The sequence below is a fragment of the Biomphalaria glabrata genome, chromosome 8 (assembly GCF_947242115.1).
Source record: "Biomphalaria glabrata chromosome 8, xgBioGlab47.1, whole genome shotgun sequence".
NCBI lineage: Eukaryota > Metazoa > Mollusca > Gastropoda > Planorbidae > Biomphalaria > Biomphalaria glabrata.
The window spans coordinates 39,472,636-39,500,581 of NC_074718.1; the positions used below are offsets into that span (position 1 = coordinate 39,472,636).

General features: G+C 32.2%; 1 protein-coding gene across 3 annotated transcripts; it reads left to right on the forward strand.

The window, feature by feature from the left end:
• Positions 1–622: 622 nt before the first annotated feature.
• Positions 623–27,918, forward strand: LOC106076215 (DNA repair protein RAD50-like). 3 transcript variants are annotated; one of them, XM_056038539.1, is made up of 26 exons: positions 623–944; positions 1,842–1,925; positions 5,724–5,880; positions 6,874–6,963; positions 8,049–8,159; positions 9,372–9,476; positions 11,276–11,349; positions 11,437–11,542; positions 11,684–11,752; positions 11,956–12,106; positions 13,184–13,261; positions 14,987–15,063; positions 15,453–15,554; positions 16,274–16,343; positions 16,440–16,543; positions 16,670–16,774; positions 17,567–17,668; positions 18,141–18,253; positions 19,120–19,192; positions 20,086–20,198; positions 22,939–23,128; positions 23,636–25,101; positions 25,492–25,711; positions 26,318–26,451; positions 26,702–26,830; positions 26,922–27,918. In XM_056038539.1, exons 3-26 carry the CDS (start codon positions 5,752–5,754, stop codon positions 26,971–26,973), a joined length of 3,963 nt encoding a protein of 1,320 aa, XP_055894514.1. In that variant the 5' UTR covers positions 623–944; positions 1,842–1,925; positions 5,724–5,751; the 3' UTR covers positions 26,974–27,918. The 3 variants fall into 3 exon arrangements, with proteins under 3 accessions (XP_055894514.1, XP_013092532.2, XP_055894513.1); XM_013237078.2 differs by lacking the exon at positions 1,842–1,925 and having other exon boundaries at positions 623–948; XM_056038538.1 differs by lacking the exon at positions 1,842–1,925.
• The last annotated feature ends 28 nt before the right edge of the window (positions 27,919–27,946 follow it).

Sequence of the window (27,946 nt, forward strand, 5' to 3'; positions counted from 1 at the left end):
AACGTGAGACATGGTTTTATCGTATCTTATAAAATACAGACGGTACTTTTAGAAAGAAGATGCTTACGTACTATGCGTCATGCATCTATAGTCATGCATATTAACCAATGACTTAAATTCTGCCAAGTCATTAGTTTTCCTTGCTGGCTCAGGCAACCCATTCAATGCTCTAATAGCAATAGGGAACAAGGATTTGTACAAATTTGTCCTACCATATGGAACAAGGAATGTGCCTTATTATTTTTTGTGTCTTTCTGAGTATTTTATTTTTCTAGTTTTTCTAGACTGTAGGGGCACTTAAAATATTTTATATTAAAATCACCTTGCACAATGACATTTAGAACTAACAGAACATAAGTAATTTTCGGAATTGAAGTGTCACATGCGCTCGTTTTCGTAATTAAAAAAATGTTTCCCAAATGAGTTCGAGTCATTTAAGGCAACCGAGTGAGGCTTGCGAGGCTCGGTCACCAGGTACTAAATATAGAGATCTATATCTGGAGATCTAGGTATAGGCGCGGAGGCTGCAGTGCTAATCATGTTTTATTAGACATTTTTATAGGAATACACATGAAATTAAAAGAAAAAAAATGGAAGGGCGACTACTCTAAGATTATATTTTAGTCATTCTGCGTTTTCAAACATTTTCACTTTCTGTTTTACTCAGAAGATTTAGATCTAGATTCTAGATCTCTAGATCTATGCCTATGCTAATAGTAATACCCTAAATCATAAATCTAAAGTCTAGATCTATCTATACCCTATAGAATATAGATCTAGAATCTAAGTCTAAGTCTATAGTATATAAATAATATATCTTCCCTATCGTTGGCTATTGTTGTATTTATTCTACTGTCACACTGTGACTGTGTCACTGTCAGTCACCAGTCACTGTCAGTGTGAGTGTCAGTGTGTGAAGTGTGTGTCCACTGTGTGCTGATCCGGTAGGTAGGGTAGCCCCGGTTGGTAGATCTAATTATATAATAATAATTATAATAATAAATATTTATATTATATATTAATAATATTATAATAATAAATATAGTTATATAGATCTATATTTTATAATTATTATAATAATAAATAATTATAATAATTAAATAATTAGATCTACATAAAAATATAATATAATAATATATTATTATAATTATATTTAATTTATATATATATATATATATATATATATATATATATATAGTTGTTGGCCTCCTTCAGTCGTAGAACGACTATGGTTCATCTCGCACATTTTCTCATGTGGTTGTAAAGCCCTATTTTGGAGAGACACTCCCGTCCACAAATATCACAGGTTAAGGTGGCCTTTGCTTTGGCGGTAGAGGAGCTGGACATTTTTCATATATATTGTACGCTTTTCTTCCTGAGCTGAGACCCATTATTATTAATGGGAAGCGTGGTCAAGAGGCCAAGTGCGCTTGAACAGAGTTGTGTTTACTGAGCGCCTAAAGGCAGCACGGAAAACCTACTCCTAGATACCCCCCCCCCCCCCCCACTGGTCCACAAATGAGATTGGACCAAAGGCGCTCTGAGCATGCTATAAGCATGAAAGTAGCGCTATATAAATGCTATAATAATAATAACAATATACACTAGACTTGTCACTAGTCCATAAGTATAAGACAGACACTAGTGTCACTACCACCAGATCTAGAATTTAGATAGATCTAGTGACTATTATAGTCATTATAGACTCCCCTAGATTCTAGATGTCACTAGACTCTTAGAGAGTAGAATAGAACAGAGTCTAAGTCTAGACTAGACTAATAAAGTAATATTAATATTAATAAGACTGTCTAGAGGTCTAAACTCTAAACTTACTCTTACAGTTACTTGAGTTACACTTCACTTGTAGTCACAGTCACAGTGTGACTACTCAGTCTCAGGACTACTTCCAACTACTGTGACTCACTGTGAGTGACTTAGACTGAGAACCCTGAAGTATTATAATAATTATAACTATATTGGATATATCTTTATCTATATCATTATAATATATCATAATATCTTTATGTCTTTATTAAGTTTTATAACATTTATATCTATGGGTGCACCGGATAGTCGCTCTGGCTTCTGCCGAATATGTGGCACTTTTTCACTATCCGGCTCCGGTCGGATATCACTACGGGATAGTAAACAGGATAGTAAAAGCTACACCTGTATGTCTATTAATATTGTTATGTGCCTCCGCGCTAAGTCATTTCCAGATACGCCAAACGGAGGTAACACTTAAATATCGAAACAACACAGGCGAAAGGCAAACAATATAAAGGTAGTCGACGCTGATAAACGATGTCCAACAAAAAATTTAAACTAAATCTCCATGTTAATAAAAATATACTAATACTCATAAAGTGGACATGATTCAATAATGTCAGTTCTGAAATACATTAACGTTTTTGTTTCAAATAAAAGAATTTGTTTTTAAAACTTTAAACTATGACTATGCACCAAATATTTTTTAGTACAAAGACAAGGCGTGTTAATCTAAATAGAAATAAGACTTTACATTATAAATTCGCATTACATACGTAGCAGCGATGTCTGGCACATTTTAAAAGCTTGTCTTGATCTTGGTCTAGTAAACATGTAATATTCCTTAACTACGTCACGGTGATAATCTGTCTAGATGTGTGGGTATATCTCCAGAGGTAAAGATGAGCAACCCCTACCTCCTTTTGTTTGTTTTGTTTTGTTGACCTTGGTCTAGTAAACATGTAATATTCCTTAACTACGTCACGGTGATAATCTGTCTAGATGTGTGGGTATATCTCCAGAGGTAAAGATGAGCAGCCCCCACCTCCTTTTGTTTGTTTTGTTTTGTTGACCTTGGTCTAGTAACATGTAATATTCCTTAACTACGTCACGGTGATAATCTGTCTAGATGTGTGGGTATATCTCCAGAGGTAAAGATGAGCAACCCCCACCTCCTTTTGTTTGTTTTGTTTTGTTGACCTTGGTCTAGTAAACATGTAATATTCCTTAACTACGTCACAGTGATAATCTGTCTAGATGTGTGGGTATATCTCCAGAGGTAGAGATGAGCACCCCCACCTCCTTTTGTTTGTTTAGTCCATAACATTGAGTTCACAGATAGGCAGCTGACCACATTAAGCCAGTGTCAGTGTCTAGAGGTCACATCTTATGAGGGAACTGAGTTTGTTTACTTCGAGAAGAATTTTTATTAGGGGCGGGACTACAAGCAAAATCTCTATAAGGTAAGTTTGTTTATTATGAAATAGGTTGTCAATCAAGGGGACCACAAGCCACACCTTTTATACTATTGGCCGGGACAATAAGTTTGTTTACTTTAAGTCTCAATTAGGAGGCTGGACTACAAGCCAAACAGACACTGACCAGGGGTATCTTTAAAGGGAGGGCTCAAGAGACTCAACACCCCCAACTTCTTATTTGTTTAATCCATGACAATGTATTGATAGACATTGTCCATTCTTAAGCCAGAATGGATTAACGCAGATTGTTGAGAAATATTGACACTGTCTAGAGGTCACTAGATGATGACACTAAGTTTGTTTACTTGGAGAGAAATGTCATTTAGGGCGCTGAATACATGTTCGTTACACAATAAAATAAAACAAATATGTGCATGTATTAAAACCTTTAGAAAGAAAGCTAATTTCATTGTTTAATTCTATTGACTTAATATATAAAGGAAAACCTTACAGTAAAATTTAACATGGCAGAAAATAAATTGATCTAAAGCACCACAATTAGATCTAGCAAACAAAGAAAAAATATGCTGGAATATTAAGAAACACTTGACCTCTGTAACTAAGGTACAGATATAATTTATCTATATGCTTGACTGACCATGCCAATGTGTTATCTTTTTTGCCTGCACACTAAACACTATTGCTTATGCCCAAGGAAAAAAAAAACGCGTGAAGGTCAACACAATCGTCTATACACACTACACTAGGACTACATGTGTAGGCTCACTACGTCTATCAGACCAGGTTGTTACAATCAGTCGAAAACAAAGTCTATTTATGTTTTTTTTTTGGTAAGGAGGGTGTGGGTGATTTTTTTTTCTATAGTTGGTTTTCCTAATTCTCTTAGATCTATATAACAGTAGATCTAAACATAGACTACAATTAAATCTATGCTTCGCAACATTTAAGGCTCAGGCTATGAGTAGGTATAATAGATGTTCCTGCTGTTAATAAAATATCGTTTGCCGCAAATGGATTAATAAATATATGACCTACGCTTCAGATTCCAACTATTAACTAACAGCTATCAGTATTAAGCCCTTGAACCAGAAGCAGTCTTTGGACTTAAAATTACAAGTCTGATGACCAGTTGTTGGTCAGAAATTCTTGAACATATACATCCAACCACCATACAAGCCAGATGAGAGATTTACATTAGTAACTAGTTAAATATATACTAACATATTTTACATTGACCCTCCAACACAAAGCCTTTATAGTTGGTGGCCTCGTACATACACACAGACATGCTCATGCTACACAGATTAATTTTTGTTTACAAATACTGTTAATCTTTAATAAATCAATCAGTAACAGAGTTTAAAACAATAATGTATTTAAAAGGAAAAAAAATAATACCAACAAATATAGGTATGTTATTTAACAGTTTCATAAAATGTGTTCAGCAATACAAGCTATTTACAAGACACTTAGGTATTCGGCTCCGGCCCCGGCCGAATATCAAATTTTACTATCCGGTCATATCTGGCTCCGGTTGGATATCAAAAAGTACTATCCGGTGCACCCCTATTTATATCACATACTATGGGTGACAAACCATGAAAAATGATAATGATAATGGTATATTTAAAATTGCCTTAATTGGAACATTACTATCATCTATGTAAAATGTAAATATGATTACCATTAGATTCTAGAGATCTAGATCTATATTATTATTAAATTATATCTCTTAAGGCATCTATTTCCATATTTTCAACTATTTTCATTGTATTCTTGCGCTTCTTCAGATGTCCGCTTACACTTCAAATATTTATCCATACTGTAACGGTTAGATGGGCATGCAAAAATTAATAATAAAATGTGCATGATTAATAACCAGACTGATGTCAGTGTGTCATAGAGTCTCAGGGCATTGGCTGGAAACTTTAAAACGATGTTTGGCCTACATCTTTGAATGGTGTAATGAAGTAAAGAAATTGAAAGACTGACGTTGATTAGTTTGTAAAATAAGTAAATTTGGTATCAATGTGCAAAATAGAATTCTGTCACCTGACTGTTTTCAGTCATTGTTGTTTTGTCAAGCTGCATCAACAATAGTCATAGAATTGTTCGTAATAGACAATTTAAACATTATTGAAGGGCCAGTTATTATTCAAACCATCTGATCCGATTAAACAGGCTCTTGGCGAAGAAGGTATTATAAGGGTATACAATTTTCATCTTTCTTTGGACCCTTATGGTCGTCTCAGGGTCAGTGGACCCCAGTTTGAGAACCACTGTTATAGAGCATACGACCTAAGCTGTATTACTTAAGAAACATATATAATATAAAAATCACCTATCTTACAAGTCATAGATCTAGATATTTCTTTAAAAAAAAAAGATTACATATTTTAAGTATAAATTTAACTTATAAAAGACTGAGACAACAAACAACATAAAAAAAACACTTTAAAAATTAGATAATTTAAAAAAAGTAGTAAGTAACATTGATAGTATTGATTTTTATTTCAGGAGCCCATGAGACAGAATCTGTTTAGAAATGTCTACTTTAGAAAGAATGGGGATTCAGGGCATCCGCAGTTTTGGTCCAGATGAAGTTGACTTTCAGTCACTTAAATTTTTTACACCATTGACTCTGATTCTTGGGCCTAATGGCACGGGCAAAACTGTAAGTCATACATAAACTAGCTAACCATTTTTCTTGATATGTTTAAACTACAGTCTAACGGAATTCTCCCACTTGGAGATTAAAAGAAAATGCCATTTTATCCTGTTTTGCTAAAAGAAAATGTAATTTTAGCCTGCTTTGGTTACCATGATTGTGTTTTATGAAGTTTAAGATGCATCCAATTTTTCTGTTAGCTCAGAATTGAAAGGTGTTTTATGAAACTTATAAGATGAATCTTGAATATCTTATTGTTATGATATTATTTATTTAATTTTTAAAAGATTGTAATAATTAGTGTTCACAATTATTTACTGCAATCTACTTTGCTGTGTAGTTTGTTTACTGAAATATTAAGGATATCTTAGGAAATAGACCATTTGAAATATTATCACATTTAGTAATATTTTTTATCAACTCACTCTGGTAAAAAGTTTGTACGTTATTTTTCCCACACTCAATCTCGAATTAAGATGAAATTTTGCACAATTATTGTTTTTATCTGACAACTTAAGAACCAATAAAAAAAACCAAAACAATTAGTTAATTAAGTATTGGTAATTAATTTTTTGGTTTGGTATCTTGAACAAGGGAAAGAAATCACACTTGACATGTGGTGGTATAAGTTGAATTAGTCCCCTCCAGGACTCTTGAGCCATGACTGAACATTTTTTTATGTATAAAAAAAAAACGATCATGTAAACTTTCACCATGATACCCCCTTCTCCCCCCCCCCCCAACTGGTCCAGATAAGTGATAGGATCATCGCGCATTGAGAAAGCTAAAAGCTAAACAAAAACAATTGGTAAAAATATTTCTAATCGTGCAGATTTATTATGTCTAGGTCAGTCATACATATAATTACATGACTGATCCAAACTCATTGATACAATTACACTTAATATAAGCTTTGTTTTTTTTTTTCAAGTATTATTTTTTTTTTGTTTTTTTGTTTCATAACATTTTCAATTAATGTTTAGATATTTTTTGCTGCAGACTATAATTGAGTGCTTGAAATATGCCACAACTGGAGATATGCCACCAGGATGTAAAGGTGCTGGAGCAGCTTTCATACATGATCCCAAAGTTAGTGAATTTTTGATACAAATTTAGATATTGAAATGAACAGTGTATAGTTACATGTTTGAGATCCCCTGAAATTAAGTCTGAACCTTGTTTCATGAGAATCAGTGATTTGACACTCAGGTTTCTGTTACTGGTGCTAGTGATGTGTTTTATAGTCCATTGTACTCTTCTCCTCCATATTATTATTATTCAAGTTTTTAAGCTTCATGAATCTGTTTTAAAGTCTCAAAGGATCATGGATCATTACACTTGTTGTCAGCTAACTTGATTCTAAACCTAGGGATTGTGATAAAACAAGACTTTATTAATGATTAAAAGTTAAAAGGCTGTTTTTGTTAACATTGTCACCCTCAACTGCACTTAATGTATGTTAAAATTGACCAGCTTAGAGGTCAAGCTGTCTATGAGTAGAGTCATAATCAAAGTATGGGTCATTGTTATTACTATTAATAATACCATATTGGAAGTAGCAAACTTTAGAGTATCTATTAGAAAACAATTTAGCTACAAAGTGCACTTTTACATTGTTTCTCAACAGCTGAACAGTAGTTTCTCTGCCGTGTTTCAGATCTAATATCGTTTAAGAGGTTTTTCATTAATACTGACATACTGACTCATGTTAAATATTGTACTAACAAATACTTCAACTGATTTAAAGCTGAACATAGGAATACTTCAAGTTGAAACAGCTAATGATACATTTGATGTACAGTGATGGGCATATATTGCTATTTAATTTTACTTTACCGTAAAGGTCCCAGGATTGAATTGAAAATAATGTTGTTTTCTTTTTATTATGTAAGTCATTGATGTCTGCACAGGTAAATAAATTCTCTCTCTTTTTATTTGCTTTTGAGAAAATTGAAGAATTTTAAAAGTTAAGCAAAAAAATTTTTTTTACAAAATTACTTCAGTCAAACCTCATTAAAATGAAATTAATGACACTATTTAGAGTATATGATACAGACTTTTGACCTCATCCAGGAGCATTTCTAAAGAACTAAGTTTTTCTTACAAAAGATTTATATATAGATCTTTAAGAAAATTATATTACATATAAACCAAAGCAAAAATTTTTTGTTTAGTTATGCAAAGAGAGAGAGATCAAAGGTCAGATCCGATTGATGATTCAAGATGTTTCTGGCGCTAAGCTAATGGTCACGAGGTCTATGAATTCCAAGCTTAAAGACAGCACAGTAAGAATATAGATTCTCTTACTTAAGTTTTTTTTTTTTTACATAACTACAAAACAAAACCAAAAAAATTTATATTTCTATGTATCCAAAACCTGACAATTTATGAAAAAAAAATGTTTTCACTACTTTCCTGTGAGTATGGTAAGAAATACTTGAGAAGTAGCGTTCAATCATTTCTTCAACAGGGTATTGTTTTAGGGAGTTGTTGACCATCCTTCATTCATTTTCCCCAAGTGATTTAAAATATTAAGTATCTTTGTTGATGAACATTTTTTTTTTCAAGTCTAGATTTAAAAATAAAACAAAAATCAGAGCTTTGAAGCAAATAAATGTATACATAAACAAAATTATTTAAATTGGTTGAAAAAATAAATAATTCATATACTCTACATAGAGGCTATAATTTTATTCGGATTTTAAAATGGTGAGAATCTTAACAGCATTCTATTCAAATACTTTTTGTTTTCTTTAAAAATTAAAAATTAAAAGAAAAATTTTAACTAAGATCATTTATTTTTAAAAATTTTAATTGCTTCTAGTGAAAGTTATAGCTTTGTTAACTGCTGTTCAGTTCTATGAGGCATTATCGAGGGAAATAGCTATTTAGCATACAGGACTGGTGATCAACACAGTTTACTATATTTTATGCCAGTAATTTCTATGATGATATGGTAGCCCAGGAGGAATTTCTAATTCAATCATAGTTCCTTTTAGAGATGATCATCAAATGACAGAACAAAGGTCAATACTCACTATTATTTTATAAATACATAAGCATTATCATCATCATCATCCTAAACATCAGAACCATGAGTTGCATTGTGTAAGTGTTTAGGGAGGGGGTGTTAGCTGTGATTTATTTTACTGCTTTGCTTGGTCAGAAGCCATCTTTATTAATGCACTAGAATGGTTACTTTCTTTTCTTAGTTTAACCTTTATTTTGTTGTCCATCTTCATTTTTGATCTTTATGTAGTTAAATAAGTTGATTTTTATTCATCTGTTTTTAGTTTCTAATTTTGTTTAATTATTGGATTGAAAGCATCACTTGTTAGCATTAATTGAGATGGTCAGGCTGTAGAAGTCACCTATCAAATCTTTTCTTATCTAAAACTTTTTCTTTGGTTGTATAGATCCATATTAACTTTTTCTAACTTTGGTTACTGTTCTTATAATTTGTATGTGAATCATTTTGTTATGATTTTAAACTTTAGGGCAAAAAAATTGAAATGAAAACGCTGGATGGTGTTTTAACAAGGTACTTACCTGATGGAGAAAAACAATCCACTACCTCACGTTGTACTGATTTAAACATTGAAGTGAGTCGCTAAGTTAGTAAAAAATATAATTTACAATTAGTTATTTAGCACAGCAAAATCAAATGGAACTTTTTTTTATGTCCAAATAACCTGATGCATGAAAGAACTACAGTGGAATGCACTTAAATTCAAAGTTGAAGGGATCTCTTGGTGATTTTGAATTATGACATTTTAAACTTCACATGGGAAAGAACTGAATATGGATAACCTTAACCTTAAGTCCTTAAATGATGTAAAATGTTTGTTTGTAAAATGTTTTACATGTTTCGGATGTTCCTTCTGAGTTGAAGATAATTTACTTCCTAGTCCAAACCTTCTGCAATGGGGGATTGCAGTGGGCAGGGTTTGAACCCACTACCATTAAGTAGTCCAAATGACTGTCCAGTGATAATACTGCACGACCAGGCAGCCATATGTTGTCTATTCAAAGGATTTGATCTTGAAGACCTTAATGAATTAAGTAGGAAGCGTGGTCGAGAGGCTAAGTATGCTTGAACTTGGATTGTCTTGGCTACCTATGAAGGGGACTCGAGTTTCGACACGCAACTCGGGCAGAGTTGTGCTAACTGAGCGCCTTAAGGCAGCACAATAAACCTTCTCCCAGATACCCCCTCCCCCCACTGGTCCACAAATGAGATTGGATCATAGCGCTCTGAGCATGCTATAAACATGATAGTATAATAAAAGCGCTATATAAAAGCTATAATTTATTTATTTTAAGTTGTCATTCTGTTTAGAATTTTTAAAATAGTGCTATAGAAAGTGGTAGAAATTACAAAAGTAGTGCTTATTGTTCAGTGTATGCATGACTGTGAAAGAGAGAGAGATAAGGGACAGGAGAGGCGTACATTTTCAAGTCTCAGTCCCAGACTAGTCTACTAATGTCTATGTTATGTAACATACCTCATTTCATTAACAGATACACAATACCATGTTAGAAATCATTCAATAGCATTGTGATGAAGGACTGGTTAATGCCACAAATCTGCTTGGTGGGAAAAAAAAAGGCATGCAGTGCATTGGTTTTAATGGACATAACTTAGTTCAAATTGTCCACCTTTTTGAAGAGAACAAAGAGGGGAACAAATGAAGATAATACAAATTAAGTAAAACTTTGAGTTATGCATGTTTGAATAATCAGGATTCCACTGTATCTTCGATATAATAAGGCTGGATTTTATGATTTAGTCACTTTTAGTGTGTCCCAGCTATAAAACGAAAAAAGAAAACATTTAATTAGTGTGCTGTTCATTTTACTAACACAAGTTAACTATGGACCACAGAAACAGATGAGCTTTCTCTCATCAGCTATTATATATTGTTATTGCTGATAGGGAAACTCTTACTGTTTATTGCTGATAGGGAAACTCTTGCTGTTTATTGCTGATAGGGGAAACTCTTACTGTTTATTGCTGATAAGGGAAACTCTTACTGTTTATTGCTGATAATGAAAACTCTTGCTGTTTATTGCTGATAAGGGAAACTCTTTCTGTTTATTGCTGATAAGGGAAACTCTTACTGTTTATTGCTGATAGGGGAAACTCTTGCTGTTTATTGCTGATAGGGGAAACTCTTACTGTTTATTGCTGATAGGGGAAACTCTTACTGTTTATTGCTGATAGGGGAAACTCTTACTGTTTATTGCTGATAGGGGAAACTCTTGCTGTTTATTACTGATAAGGGAAATTCTTACTGTTTATTGCTGATAGGGGAAACTCTTGCTGTTTATTGCTGATAGGGTGAGAATCTTCCCAACAATCCATACAATAGAATATAATTTATTTTTGTTTTGTCACCAGATGATTGGAGCCCTGGGTGTGTCAAAAGCAGTCTTAGAGAATGTGATATTTTGTCATCAGGAAGACTCTAATTGGTAATTAAAAAAAAAGGATAATTACTTTGACATAAACTATTTAAGAGAATGTAATGTTTGGTCTAATTATCTAATCTTACATTTCAGGCCACTAGGTGAAGGGAAAACTGTCAAAGAAAAGTTTGATGCCATTTTTGCTTCAACAAGATATACTAAAGTATTGGATGAAATAAAAAAATTGAAGCAAGCTCAGGTATGTGACATTGCCTCAATATTTTCTTCTAGAGAATACATTTTCAAAAGGAAATTGTAATTGTTTCTTTTTTACATTCTTTCATGTTGGAAATACATTTAAAATATATGTTAATTAAAAAAATACAAACTCAACTTTTAGGACCAAGAGATCAAAGAGGGTAAAAAAGAACTGGAATATTTAAAACAACTCAAAACAAAGGCAGAAGAGGTAGAGTTTTTCAATTTAAACTGTACTGTGTTCAGGCACGACATGGCCTAAATTGTGCCGATGTGCCTCAAATCAAAATTTACTGTGTTTAATGCAGAAATCCATTTAAACATGCTTTAAAAAAATGATTTAGATCTAAAATTAAGTTGAATTTAATTATGTTTTGCTGAATTTTTATTTATTTATTTTTCTTTTTTTTGTAGCTACGAAATTCTTTAGATGATATTGAGTCAAAATTTGCTGCTTCAGTGGACAGTGTTGAAAAAATTAATGGAGAGCTAGAACCTGTCAGAGCTGAGTTACTAAAGATTAATACTCATCAAAATGAAATTTTTAAACTTCAGACATCCAAGCGTATGTTCCACTTTGGAATTTTTATTCTTTTTTATGTGTATAGCTCATTAGAGCTTAGAGCTGAAACTGTTAGTCATAGAGACATAAATACATAAATGTGCTTATCACAGGTTAAGGTGGCATTTGCTTTGGTTGTACAGCCATTTTTGTTTTGTATGCTTTTTTGTTCTGTAGCTGAAGCCAACGCTTTATTGCTGTCCATAACATTCTCTCTCCATATAGTGCTGTCTAGGGCTATGTCTCTGTAGTCAGCATCAATGTCTACAGCTTTGAGGTTTTGTTTGATTACATCCACATATCTTAGGTGGGATTACTAGTTTTTCTTGAGCCAGTTGCGAGTTGACCATAAAGGATGACTTTTGGAATATGTTGTCTGAGGATTGTAAAGATGTTTTTTACTATTAAAATAAAACAGTAAATTGGCATTTTATTTGATTTCCATGGGGATCCATTTAAAGCTTTACTTGATCATCAGAAGTGTGTGTCTTCCAGTTGATAATAATAATTTAATTTATCTGGCTCTCTTAAAAAGCATTATGTTTACTCGCGGCTCTTTAAGAATTTAATGAGAATGAAAAACCTTTGTATGTTTTGATAAAACCTGCAAAGCTTAAGTTTTGAAAGAAAAAAAAATGCATATCAAGAAAAGATAATAATAATAATAATTTTAGCTTTTATATAGCACTACTTTCATGCTTATAGCATGCTCAGAGCGCTATGGTCCAATCTCATTTGTGTGAGGGGGGGTTATCTGGGAGAAGGTTTTCCATGCTGCCTTTAGGCGCTCAGTAAACATAACTCTGCCCGAGTCGGGTGTTGAACCTCGAGCCTTCATAGGTAGCCAAGCAAAGCCAAGTTCAAGCGTACTTAGCCTCTTGACCACTCTTCCCACAAAGATGAGTCTATGATGCGCTGACCTTCCAAAGGGACATGGAAAAGTGATCACTTAGGTCATTAGTTTGGAGTGCATTAAGAGTTTAAATTTCAGTGTTTTCTTTCCCATTAAACTATTAAAGTCTAGTCTTTTTTTATGGCTAAAGAGTAGCCATGTATATCTGGTTTATTCTTTTCCTCTAGAAAAATTTGTCAGTGAAAAGGAACACATTGAGAAAAGTATGAAAGATTTAAAAGAAAAGATAAAGGAAAATTTTACTGGTAAGAGTTTTATTATTACCATTTTTTTTAACCTAATGTTCTTGTAATAAGCCTTTTTAGCCAGTTTAACTGTACTTAATATGATTGAATAATATTATATCATATTATAGTACATCTATTATTTTTCATTAGATAATAAGTGATGAATTTGTTAAAGCCCCCGGACCTTTAATTACCATACTTAAAGTAATTTAATTCATTTATATAAAAAAAAATTCAATATAGTCTTTAATCTGGATCTTAATTAGGTAATCACAAGATAGTTATACTTAATCATGGTGAAGGATAGTCAGTAGATTAATCTAATTATTGTTTAACTACAATGTTATGATTTTGTGACAATGTACATAAAAATACAAAATCAGTGCAATTCTCCATAACTAGTCAGCTGGAAAGTTTCAGACTGAACAGGATGCAACTGGAAACACTTGAGCCATAATAGTGCAGCTTGCATCTGTTCTTGTTAATAAAGTCCTTCAGATTTCTTTTGATGAGTCATTGATTACCAAAGGTACTGGGGTAAACTTGCAAACACCACAAAACTTTTAAAAAGAAATCTTCCGCTATCAGAAATAACTAGTTTGAGCTTATTATATTGTAGACAATATTTAATGTTTTAAGAGAAACATTCCATTAGAATATTGAATGGATTGCTAATATAGTCATTGACTGGATGGCTGCCTGGTTGTGGGGTGTGCTGTTTGGACTTGTCGATGGTCCTGGGTTCATACTAGCCCGCTGCCATCCTCCATCATGCAGGAGGTTTGGATTAGGAAGTAAATTATCTTCGAATCTGAAGAAACATCCGAAACATGTAAAACATTTTACAAACTTTTTTTACAAACATTTTGACTTGTTAGCATGGATGAATGAGTTAAACACATTGAAACTTTTTAGAAAAACATCTGTAATTTAGCTGTACAATTTATGAGATAATAGTTGGCAATGTTCTTAGCTTCTTCAAGCTTAAGAAAAGAATATTAGAAGTGGAGCTTATTATTTAAGATCTGGATTACTTGATCAAGTATTTCAGCAAACTTGTCCTTAATTTCTCTACAGACAATATTATCAGATAAGGAAAGTAACTAAACTTTGTTGCTCCAATGATGTCCTCAGCAAAGTGCACTACGGTTTCTGAGTGCTACCAAACATGAAGCTTCAACAGCTGCTTTGTTTTGTTTTTGGTATATCTTGGTTTCTACCAGTATCTAATCTGGCTATCTTGAATCTATTAGCTTTACTTCTAAAGTAGTATCTACTCCCTAATTTCAAATGCATGCTTTATGTCATTGGTTAACATGCATTTAGATGCATGACGCATAGGACGTAATCATCTTCTTTTTTGAAGTAATGTCTGTAAAATATAAGATAAGTTAAATAGCATTTTTTTTTTTGACTTCATGGATTCAACTGATTCATCAACAAATAGATGATTTCAGGTATTCATTTCCTGCTATAACTATTAAGGAAAATCATTCTATAAAACAATGTGATCTGAATGTTTTACTCTACTCAATCTATGTCACAGCAGCTTCTCCCTACAAGATATTTGCTCCTCACTCATGTAACTGGTCATACATTATGGCCTCAGCTTTGTCAACAAACCTTAGTATTCAATTTTTTCAGGCATTCAATTACTAGGGAATTGTTTTGACTTTAATATTTAAAACCGGCAATAAAACTTTGGAGAACAGTTACATTTGTGTACAATTTGTACTGTTACAGGCTCTACTACAGAACTGAAGAAAGAACTGAGAGATTTCTCTGAGAAAGTTCAAAAAAAGAAAGATGAACTTTCAGAGGTAAGTATTAGTTTAAAAAAAAGCATATATTATAAAAATTATATCTACCGGGTAGTATCATTTCCTTCTTTTTTTAGCCATTATTTCTAGTTATAATTCATATTTTGAACCATAATTTTTACATTATATCTTATTAATTTCAATCAAGTGAATAACAAAAATTAAAATTCTAAAAACTTACTGGTACACACTAAAGATGAGTAGCCATAATACAGTCAAGTTTTGTTTTTAAAATAAAACTCTTCTAAAATAAATGAAGTTATGATTATAATACAGAAGTAAAAATATACCAATTTTACAACTTGATCTTAGTAAATAAATAGTGTTTTTTGTTCACAGAAATAATGAGTGTACTTATTTCAGACATATATAAACTTCTTTTTCAATAGCAAGAAAACCAACAAGATAGACTAGTTAGTGAACTAGACAAGTTGGCTAAAACCAAAAGCAATGTCCTGATGGAGAAAGGGAAGCTGGAGAAGGAAGCAGAGGTGAGCCTTTTCAAATCATTTTTTTTTTAAATAAGCACACCATTTTAGATTTTATTACTTTGTAAATTGCAAACCTTGGTGGCTCTGATCATCATCATTATTTTTTTATGCCCCTTGGCACAGCAGGAAGTTGTGCCCCTTGATTCTTACATCTGCTTATAATTTTAGCCATTCAATTCTTATCCCATAGTTCTTCTTTTAACCTCTTTTACTGTATACAGGATTTTGTATTAGCTCGGCTAGACTTACACATCAAAGCACTCATCTAATTTTATTTTGGTGAGTGTTGGTAGAATCAATGTCAGAAGGTACTGGGATGTATGGCTGAGTGGCATACACCACTTGGCTACCTATCAAGGGGGCGCAAGTTTGAATCCCGACTTGAGCTGAGTTGTGCCTAAAAGCAGCATGTTAACCTTTTCCAAGAGAGTCCCACTTACAATCATGTCTAGAAAAGAGATTGAGTTTGCTTATAGCATGAAAAATGATCTGTACAAAAGTAATATAAATAAACACAAAGTTGGCATCCTTTTAAATATATCTATACTCATATAACTAAGCCATCTTGACATTGTTTCTTTTGGAAGCAGTTATTATTTGCTGTAGTTATTTCAGCATTGTCCTATTTTTTTTTTAAAGTTTACAATTGGTCATTTGTATGTATATCTATAGTACAGACATACTTTATTCGAAAGATATTTAAAATATCTCTTTCGCAGATAAATGCAGAAAATATAAAAAAAAGAGATGCCAAGATTTTTGAGGTAGCAGCCATGTATGACTTTGAAGGTAAGTTGTATCTCATGTTTTCTTCACTTCCCAAATACACACTATTAAATGTTATTTAAAATCAGACATCACTGACCAGATATTGATATCGTCCAGGTTTTAGTAAAGGTCAAGAAATCAGTGATGAACTGTACCAGAGATTTTTTGAATTTGTTAAGGAAAAGTTGACTTCTCTGATGGAGCTTGGAAAAAGAAAAAAAGTATGAAACATTTTAAAAAATAAAATTAATGTCTTTATTGAATACAGACTGAGCGTTTAGTAGTTTAGTTTACTTGCTGAATATATTTTTGTTATCTTATTAGAAAAAATAATTATATATTTGTAGGCTGAATTTGAGGAGAAAGAAAATCGAATTCAGGAGAAGATAGATGCTTTAAAAGAGAATAAAACTAAATTGGAACATGGAGAGAAAATGCATAAAGACACTATAGTAAGTTTTTCCATCTACTTTGAATATATTTTACATCTAGTTTTTGAATCTAAAAGATTCAGTAGGTACATTTTATTTAATGTGATTATGTTTTAAATATCAGAAATATCTAAAAATAATTTAACCTATAGGTTCGTACCTAACATTATTATGTTTGATCTAACAAAGAAGATTAGAAGCAAAAATGGTCTCAGGCCAATTGTTATAGAAGGCCTGAACACTACCTGCGATGTCTTAGCCTGTAGGCAGTGTAGACCAATAGATCGTTGCCACATCACAGGTCATGATGTTGACAGAAGGAGGCCATACTATAATGTCGTATTATTTTGAGACAAATTTAACAATAATCTTGAAACTATCAAGAATATTGAGACTAAAACATCAATGATCTTGAGACTAAAGCATCTATATTCTTGAGGCTACTACATCAATGTTCTGAATTCTAAAACATCATTAGTCTTGAGGCTACTACATCAATGTTCTGAATTCTAAAACATCATTAGTCTTGAGGCTACTACATCAATGTTCTGAATTCTAAAACATCTATATTCTTGAGGCTACTACATCAATGTTCTGAATTCTAAAACATCATTAGTCTTGAGGCTACTACATCAATGTTCTGAATTCTAAAACATCATTAGTCTTGAGGCTACTACATCAATGTTCTGAATTCTAAAACATCATTAGTCTTGAGGCTACTACATCAATGTGAGGAAAAGCTGAAAAAGCCAAACTGAAATGTGTAATTAGTAGTAACAATATATTTAATTTATGTTTGCTTTTTTTTTTCAGGCCAAAAATGAAATAGAAATCAAAGACATTAATAGGAAACTCACAAAGATGATTACATCTGCTGACCGACTTGAAAGTCTAAAATCAGATCTAAATCGTGTAGTAAGCATATCTTATAATTGAACATTTTTTTTTCTTTTTTTTTTTTTTACTATACTTTCTAAAACAATATACCTTCTCTTTTGAGGAATATATCTTAAGATTACTCTTTTTTTGAGACCTAAAGCTAATGAGCATGCCTTGCATATCTATTACCTCCCTTGACTTTTCCAGCTTTATGCCATGCATTCATTGGTACTTAACTCGGATTTCAACTCACAACATTAAACTGCCCATCCTTTGTCAAACTACTAAATACATAGTCTTGATAATAATGATGCAGATGTTTGTTATTGAAAGTGACAAAAAAAAACACTTTGATACTTCAATACCATTCTGTCCATGTTATTGATAATAGATAATCATTTTATTTCCTAGACTTTGTACAAAAAGAAAATGGAAAAATAAAATATTTTCAGATAAGTAAAATAAAAACAAAAACATTTGTAAAAAACAGTCTTGTTCTTTTTTTTAGGAGAATCAGCTGCATGAAGTTGAAGCGTCTTTGAATGTAGATGATGCTAGGGCAGAAATAGCCTCCCTTGATAAACAAAAGAAACTACTGGATGCTTCTATAAGTGAACTGAAGTAAATATTAACCTATTTGTACCATGTAGTATTTAACTCTTTATGTCTGAAAGTATTTTGCCTAGTCTTACTGAAAAATGCACTTTACCTGTTAGTAGTACATTACCATGTTATAATTAATAAATTTTTTGTTACAAAATGTAAAATTTGGTGTCGAAGCAAAGGGAAATGCATTTCTATTTATTATAATTCAGATTAATGCTATAGAGTTACGAATTTAATTTTGGACTATGAAAATAAAAAACACCGACAATGGAAGAAACATTTTTTCCAAGTCACAAAGATCTAGGCAGTTTACAAATTTATTATCCAAATGAAAGCAATTTATTTAAAATGATTATCGGTTATTATCTTTGTGGCTGATAGTTAACGAGGTGTCATATGGTCAGCACAATGACCAATGGCCTTTACTTCCCTGAGTAGTGCCAGGTACTCATTAGATATCGATTCAGGGGCGCCCTAAAAACCCAGAAATTCAAAATTCTAGTCTTCACTAATATTTAAACCCATGACCCCTTGGTTTGGAATTCAAGGGCAGCCACAAAGCCCCCAATGTTTATACAACACATTGAAAAAACTAATGAAATGGAAAATTTGAGACCATTATCCCATTTTAATATTATAAAAAAAACATTAAAGAGAAACCCATTAAAGTAAATTCTAAACAAAAGCAATGTAAAATTTAAAATGTTAATTTTAAAGCAATTTAAAACATTTAGGCAAAATAGAAAACAATGCTAATGACTTTCTAATGCGTCAACAATGTTAATGTCAAACAAGACCAAAAATAGGAATAGAGTTTTGTGCTAGAGTCTTTATCTTAGTCACTGACCATTTCTTTCACAGTACATTTTCTTTTTCCAAAGCACTGAGATAAACCGTCTCACTAAACAGTCAGCTGTTCAGACACAGCTAGATATGCTGATATCTAATCAACAGGTAATTACAAAGTGTAGTAATATTACAAAAGTTTTAAAACCTTTTTTCTTACAAAGTAAATTTATAAGACAAAATTATCAAAAAGCCTGATTGCTTGATAATTTACTTAAGCATTTTTGTTTGCCAAATAATTTATGCATGCTTATTAGAGTCTCTATTGCAAAATTAGGTTAGTACTTTTCATTTCATCAATTCACTTCTTTAATAGCTAATAAGTGGATAAGGATATTTGCCAATATTCAACCCAGATTTAATTTCTTAGCATTTTAAAAATTATAAGGAATGGATGGCAGATTGGGATGGTCAAGAATAGAAAGGAATGGAAAAAAAAATCAGGCAACAAAACGCATGATGTACCAGAAGAAGTTTCCAGACTACCGAATGATGCAGAATAGGCCATCAGCTAAATTTTAATTTTTGGACGTTTCAGATACAAATAGTCGCAAATGTCTCTACCCATTCAAGCATGACAGCAGACATGACCAAAACTTGCTCAAAATATGGGAATTATTTTTAAAAGATAAGGGACACGCCACCCTCCCCTTTCCAACTTATACAATCTTAACAGATGAAAGGATATGATATAGAGCTAGACAGGCATTTAACATTTGCCTGATCAGGGTTTGACCTGTGGAAATTTCGAGCATACAATCTTTGGTCCTTTCTTACCTTATCTTGTCTATTTTGTGTCTGTTCCAGTTTCTTAATTTTCTTAAGTTGAGGGGTCCCAAACAGAGGAGGCATATTCTATTATTGGCCTAACCCTTCCAGATGAGCCAAACAAAATACAGTTTTTTGTCTCCCTCTGCCCAACCATTCCATGATATTTAAAATTGACTATGTACTACTGATTTTACCTTAAAACAAATTCTGTGGTTTTTCTCTACTAATAGGAAAAGGAATCTACCATTGAGAGATTAAGACAGCTCCATGAGGATAGTATAGTCAGTCTCTTGGGACACATTCCTTTGGATAATCTTAGAGAAGCTGTCAGTGATTACATAAGGTATTCTTGAGTTAGGAATATAATATTGTAAATATCTTTTATATTGAACACTAAAATAAATATAGTGTCGACTTTTTCTCTCTACTTAAAGTCTTCATAAAAAAATAATTAACCGTCAAGTCAGCCTACAATAGCTACAGCACTACAGTATTTTATAAGCTTGTACCTTTTAAACTAAGGCAATACAGTTCAAATAACAGACAGACAAATCAGGACTAGGAGGTAAAGAATCTGGCCTTGATGATGATGTCCATAAGTTTGAATCCTGCTGGAGATAAGCATTTTAGGATAATCCATAGCAAGCTACATTTTTTTTTTCTATCATTATGCTAAGATTATAGCATCTAAGTAAACTCTTGATCCTAGAACTTGATTAAACTTGTCACCTGCCCTGTAGACTTCTATATTAAGTGGGACTTTCTTACCTATAATTGATCTGAAAGCTATCTTCACATTTTTTTTAGATCCACTCTGAAAGGTTCACATTTAAGATGCTTTTGGATGAATTTTAGAAATTGTTTTCTTTATTTTTATATACAAATATTTGTTACCAAGTTTAGTTTGATAAAAGATACATTACCTATTTAAAGTACCTATTTGAATTATTAAATTTGGCTCTGTTGTCAGGTAGATGTTTTTAATTTTCTGTTTGCATTTACCCACTGTTTATACTGGTAGTTTGATCTAGATATTATTGTTTCAATAGCTTGACTGCTAATTCTATATCCCTTGCCTTTGTGAGTTTGCAATACAAAGTGCTGTTCAATATTTGTCTACCCACTAATACATGAAATTCTTTTAATCTATAGATCCGAGCTTATTATTTTTATCTAAATCTTGCTAGGCTGATAAATTGGCACTCCATTTCAAAACAATATTTGATCTCTAAAATGTATAGCTATTTGTTTTTTAACAAATTATGTCCCTATTATTTGACTCTTTACAATCTGTAAATTAAATCTACTTGTGTTAAAAAAAAGTTCAAGTTTTTGAGAAGTAAGCTCTCCATGTTGAATAAACTCACAAAATTCAATCTTATTTCTTAAGGTTTGTTTTCTTAAACTGCTTTCCTGAACATTTTTCTATTATGCACTATAGTAGTATAAGAAAATGGAATTCAAAAACTATTAGCCAACACCAAACCAAATAAAGCTTCTGGACCTGATGGTATTCCAGCTAGATTACTCAAAGAACTAAGTAATGAGCTAGCCCCAGTGTTCAAAATACTCTTTCAGGCTTCACTTAACCAGGGCAGAGTACCAAAGGACTGGAAAGAAGCTAATGTCACCCCCCTATTTAAAAAAGGAGAAAAATCTGACCCAGGAAACTACAGACCAGTATCACTTACTAGCATCACATGTAAAATCCTAGAACACATAATATGTAGCAACATCATAAACCACTTAGACAAACATAATGTCCTCACACCATACCAACATGGCTTTAGGAAATATAGATCATGTGAAACACAACTAATAGGACTAATTGATGATTTTTCAAAAGGTTTAGATAATAGTGAACAAATAGATGCTATCTTACTAGATTTTTCTAAGGCTTTTGACAAAGTTCACCACCATAGTTTGCTTAAAAAATTAAAATATTTCAGCATTAATGGTCCACTGCATCAGTGGATTAAAGACTTTCTGATAGGGAGAGAACAAACTGTAATAATAAATGGCTCTAAATCAACACAACAGTAAACTCAGGTGTACCTCAAGGAACAGTCTTGGGTCCACTACTATTTTTAATTTACATAAATGATTTACCAAATTGCATTACTTCAGGAACAAAAGTCAGATTATTTGCAGACGATTGCATAATATATAGAACAATAAAAACAACACAAGACACAGATATTTTACAAAGAGAATTAGATGAATTACAGAAATGGGAATCAAATTGGAGCATGTCTTTCCACCCAGAAAAATGTCAGTTGTTAAGAGTAACAAAAAAACTAAAACAAATTAATTCCACTTATCTTATTCATGGCAAACCAGTAACACAGACTAAAAACGCAAAATACCTAGGTGTTATAATAAATGAAAAACTATCATGGAATCCACATATTGACGAAACTACAAAAAAATCAAACAAAGCATTAGGATTTATTAAAAGAAATTTCTATAAATCAAATAAGAACATAAAACTAAAATGTTACTTAACCTTGGTTAGGCCAATAATAGAATATGCATCCTCTGTTTGGGACCCCTCAACTCAAGAAAACATTAAGAAACTAGAACAGACACAAAATAGAGCAGTGCGATTCATAACAAACGAATATTCACATTTGACTAGAGTAACACCTTTAGTAAAATCACTAAATTTAGAAAGCCTTCAGGACAGAAGGCTCAAAAGTAAAGTAGCAATAATACATAAAACACTGAACCATGATCTTCAAATACAAAAACAAAATTTAATAAAATACTCTGAAAGACACAAAGATAAAGGCACATTCCTCGTCCCATATGCTAGGACAAATTTGTACAAATACTCCTTCTTCCCTAGTGCTATTAGAGCATGGAATGGGTTGCCTGAGCTAGCCAGGAAAACCACTGACTTGGCAGAATTTAAGTCATTGGTTAATATGCATGACTAAATGCATGACTAAATGCATGACTCGTAGGACGTAATCATCTTCTTTTTTGAAGTAACGTCTGTATTATATAAGATAAGAAGATAAGATGCATTAATTATGACCTAAAGTTCTGAATAATTAAAATCTTTCTTCTGTTATTGCCAGCAATCAAACAGAAACTGTCAAGAAAACCAACCTGGAGCTAAACAAACAGAAAACTCTGCTATCTTCTAAGCAGGCTGAGAAAAACTCTCTAGGAACACAGTTGCGTCAGAAGGAAGATGAGCTGCGAACATTAGAAGATAAGATTTACAATGTTTGTGAAAGTCAAGATTTGGATGAGGAATTTAATGAGGTTAGCAGATTCTAGAATTTAACATTTAATTTGTGTGAGAAATGACAGGCCTTTGATAGTAATGATGAACAATGTGAAGGTCAACAGAAATGTTAAAAGGCTATGTACTTAATGAAAAAAACTGTTTATAATAGGTCATAATTTATATTTTTAACTAATTAAATTTGTATATTTTCAATTTTACACTTTACATCTAAGCTTTTTCATAAAAATCTTCTTTTTATTATAAATATCACTGAATGAAAATGCTTAAAAGTCGTAGAAAAGTATGGGAATATTTTACAAAATTATCTATATCAACTTTAGAAAATGAAAATCCACATTTGAACCGAAATAAAATTATTAATATGTATTTTCATTTTAAAGTTAAGAATTCTTTATATGCTGTTAAAAAATAGTTTGTAAACATTAACATTTTTGTGAACTAACATTTTTAAATGCACAAACAATAAGTTTTATTTATATTTATGGTTTAGTTTACAAATTGATTTTAAAATATTTACACAGGTCCAGAAAAATCTGACTCAAGCACAGGAAGAAAAAGGTTCCCTTCTTGGAGCAGATCACATGATCAAAAAATATATCAGAAACTTGGAGAAAAACAATCCTTGTTGCCCTCTGTGCACTAGAGGCTTCCAACAAGCTCAGGAAGTCAGGGAACTGATACTGAAGCTCCAAGAACAACTCCGCAAAGTTCCCATCAACATCAAGAAAGCTGACGAAGACGTAGAGAAGTACCAACAAAAATATGATGCTATCATGCAGTTGAAACCTTTGAAAGAAAAGTCTGTCAGTTTGAAGGAAATCGACATTCCTGAACTCAAGTCAAAAATCAAAAAGTTAGATGATGAATTGAAGAGTATTAAGGACATTATCCAAACTAAAGAGGACGAGGTCAGCATACAAGAAACTGACTTGCAGATAGCCAAAGGTTTTCATCCTGACATTATTGACATGGACAGACGAAGGGGAGAAGTTAGAGAACTGGAGAGAAAAATAGAAGCCCAAAGAGCTCTTTTGCTAGGTGGGTGCTCTAACCGTCAGATTGAGCAAGTTATGAAAGAAAGAGAAGAGAAACAGCTTGAGCTGGATACCATGAACCGTACGCTGGACAGCCGTAGAGATAAACTTAGTGATTTCCAGGAGCAAACTCAGAAACTAAGAAGTAAAGTGCATAGCTTACAGTCAGAGAAACTAGGCCTCGAAGGGGAACTGCAGCAGAAAATAAAACTAGAGGAGCGAAAGACCACCTTAGCAAGTGACAATAAAAACTATCAACGAGACATAGATGAAGCCAAATCTCAGATCAGGCCTATAGATAGCCAGATTCAAAAATTACTTGAGGAGAAAGGGGAGGTAACTAACAGTAAAGACAAGATGATGGAAAATGCCAGGGCAGATGTGGAGACTGTGAAGAACAAAGGGACATCTGTGAAAAATTTGAACACAGAGATCAAGAACTACAACCAGTCTGGAAAGCTAGACAAGCTGAAGGTTTGCCTTAAAAAAGAGAAAGAACTAGATGTAGAGAAGCTGAAGAAAGGAGAGTTACTAGAAGAGCTGAGTGTCGCTGTGAAGAAAATCACCAATGAAATCAGCAACCAGCAAATAAGAGAGAGGGAGCTGCAGGACATTCTGCTTCTACGGAACAAAGAAGAAGAGGTGAAAAGCTTGGAGGTTAAGATCGCAGAGCTGCAGACTAAGCTTGGAGGGCTGGATGTTAAGACGCTAGAAAAAGACAGGCAGGCTCTGCTTAGAAAGGAGACAGAACTCAACCAGAAGCAAAGCACAGCCCTTGGAAGGCAGCAAGGTTTTAAAGATCAAATCAAGTCTGTGAAAAACGATTTAAACTCTGACATGTACAAGGAAGCTGAAAAGAAATACAAAACTAAAGTTATTGAGATCAAAACAACAGAAATTGTAAACATGGACCTACAGAAATATTACTCTGCATTGGATAAAGCAATCATGATGTGAGTAAATGTCCTTCATGTTCTGTATAACATTGAGATTTCTGTTGCCTTTCAAAGGAAGGTGGGAGGAGAAGAATATTGTACTGAATTTGATGCCTAGAATATTGTTAATTCTTGTTCATTTCTTGTCTAAAACAAATCCTGCTAGTCTAACTGCTACAATGGAAATAGTTAAACAAAAGTTTTACAATGTGTTAATATTTTCTCACTATTGCATTTTAAATCTCTTTTACTTTTTTCTTATTAAAATATACATTGTTTTTACATGCTATATATAGTTAGCTTTAAAATTGAACATATCTTATCTTTCATATCTTGTGCTACTATAAAAAGAAAAGTTACTGTAAATTTTACTTTCTATTTACTTATTATTTACACTCACTCTATCAGGTATCACAAAGCAAAAATGGAAGAAATTAATGTCATTATACAAGAGCTGTGGAAAAATACCTACAGAGGCAATGATATCGAAACTATTCTAATCCAGTCTGAGGTGGATGAAACAACAGCTGGTGCAATGAAGAACAGACGTACTTATAACTACAGAGTTGTCATGAGAAGAAATGGCATTGACTTGGACATGAGGGGCAGGTGTAGTGCTGGTCAGAAGGTAAAGGTTTTGTTTTTTTTTAAACAAGAACCTTAGGTCCAAATTTTGGTTCTTCTTTCTTAAAAACAACTGCCATGATCAAAGTTAAATAGAATTTAGTCTTTACTTCTGAGATAATTACTTTTTGTTCCCTTTCACAAAACCAAATGAAAGATTTATGATGAAGTTGCTTGGAAAAACACTTTAAAGTTTATGTGTTGTATCAACAGACTTCTATGTCTTTATATAGCTATTTGTTAATTTAAAGTTTAATCTAAAAAACTGAAACTAATATCCTAAAATCAACGAAGCATTTTAAGTGAAAGAGAAACAATTGCCAAAAAAAAAGTAATACTTATGATTCACTAAATGTACAAGTTTGAATTCTTTTTATTTAAAAATTTTTTGGTGTTAACAGAGACTCTATTAATGAGATTTTGTCAAATGTCATTTGTATTTTATTTATTTTATTGTATTTGATTAACTAATATTACCAATTGTAACATCAGGAAATATTTTGAAATTTTCTTATCTCATTCGCTTTGATTCTCTTTTTTAATAGCTATACAATAGTAGTCCTTTTGTTTACTAGATAATTACTTTAATTGTAATCTGTTTAATTCCTAGGTCCTGGCCTCTATCGTCATTCGCCTAGCTCTAGCAGAAACATTCTGCACTAACTGTGGTATTCTAGCACTGGATGAGCCAACCACTAACTTGGATAGGGCCAACATTGAGTCCCTGGCCATTGCTTTAGTCAGGTCAGTTTGTTGAAAGATTGAAAAAAAAAGCCCTAGATGTGGAATTGAAAAGTACTTAGGACTTGCCCTCTTGGCACGTTTTCTGATAAAAAATTCATCTTATTCTTTGATTTTTTTTCACAATGTTGCTATGTTTTTTTTTCAGACCACCAAAATATATCTCATTTGAGTAGCTCTTACAAATTTATTCTATTTTAAAAACCTGGACTTTGCTAAACAATTTATTATTTTTTTAAAACTTCTTTGGCAGTGTGATCAAAGAACGTCAAAGCCAGAGGCATTTTCAGTTGATAATTATAACTCATGATGAAGATTTCGTGGAGCTTCTTGGCAGATCTGAATATGTAGATGAATATATACAAGTCAGCAAAAATCCTGAGTAAGTATGTAGAATGAAAAATGCATTTTTTGTCTTTCTTTAATTTTAATGCAGACTTGTCTAAAATCAGTTAAACTTGTCTTAATTTCAGTGGTTTCTCAAGATTAAAAGTGAAGAGAGTTGAAGAACTGCACTCTAGTTAGATTGGATTTCAAGTTGAGAATCACTTCTTTGTATAGAAATAACTAAACTCTTACAAAGTGTTTTTACAAATGTTTCTGTCTAAGCTTATATCAATTGTGGGGCATTAAGAAATATCATAGTTAAGATGGCATTTACTATTTCATTAATTACAAAGCTTAAATTCTGGTAATACTTTATAGCCATGTGCACCTCAATAATATTTGTTCCTTGTTGTCTGATTTTCTAAAATAACCTTAAAAGCACTTCTTGTATAATGATGTGCCTAAAGCATTGCCCATTTACTAATGAATGTTAATTTTTAAAAATAATTTGCATAAATAAAATGCGAAAGTAAATCTGGTACTCCTTGGAAAATATGTCAAGTTATGTGGATTCATGAGTTTAATTTCTAATAAGTTAGTTTTAAAATAGCTACCATATTTTTCTGCAAATACCCCTGAGTTAAATTCTGTGTAAATAGAAAATGTTCTTAACAGAATCTTAATGTACCCCCAAACAGTTCAAAAGTTACATGTTAACAGATGCACTGTATGCTTTCATCTATTAAGATATTCAGTCTTTTTATGATTGAAGGAAGCCAACAGTTTCAAAGTATCAACTGTTGAAACTCAAATAATTTGTTGACCACTATACCTGAATGTGTTACTTGATGTTGTCTTTCAAATCAATCAATGAACCTTGTGAGGTTTCAAAATGAAGTATCTAAATCATATGTTAGTGTCTATGTTCAAACTTTGTGTAAGCTTTGATTTTTATCTATTGACAAGTCCAAAAAAAGAAAAGGACTAGCATTGTTTCAAAACTGTTAAAATTGCATTTTATTTTGAATTCCTTGTGTATAGAGCATTATCTTTAAACTGTATGAATGATTATGTTGAATTATAATGTTGTTACCATTACTTGTTATCATGTAAACTTCAACAATAAAAATTAATTACTGTTGACATCTCTTTGTTTTTCTTGAAACTGCTT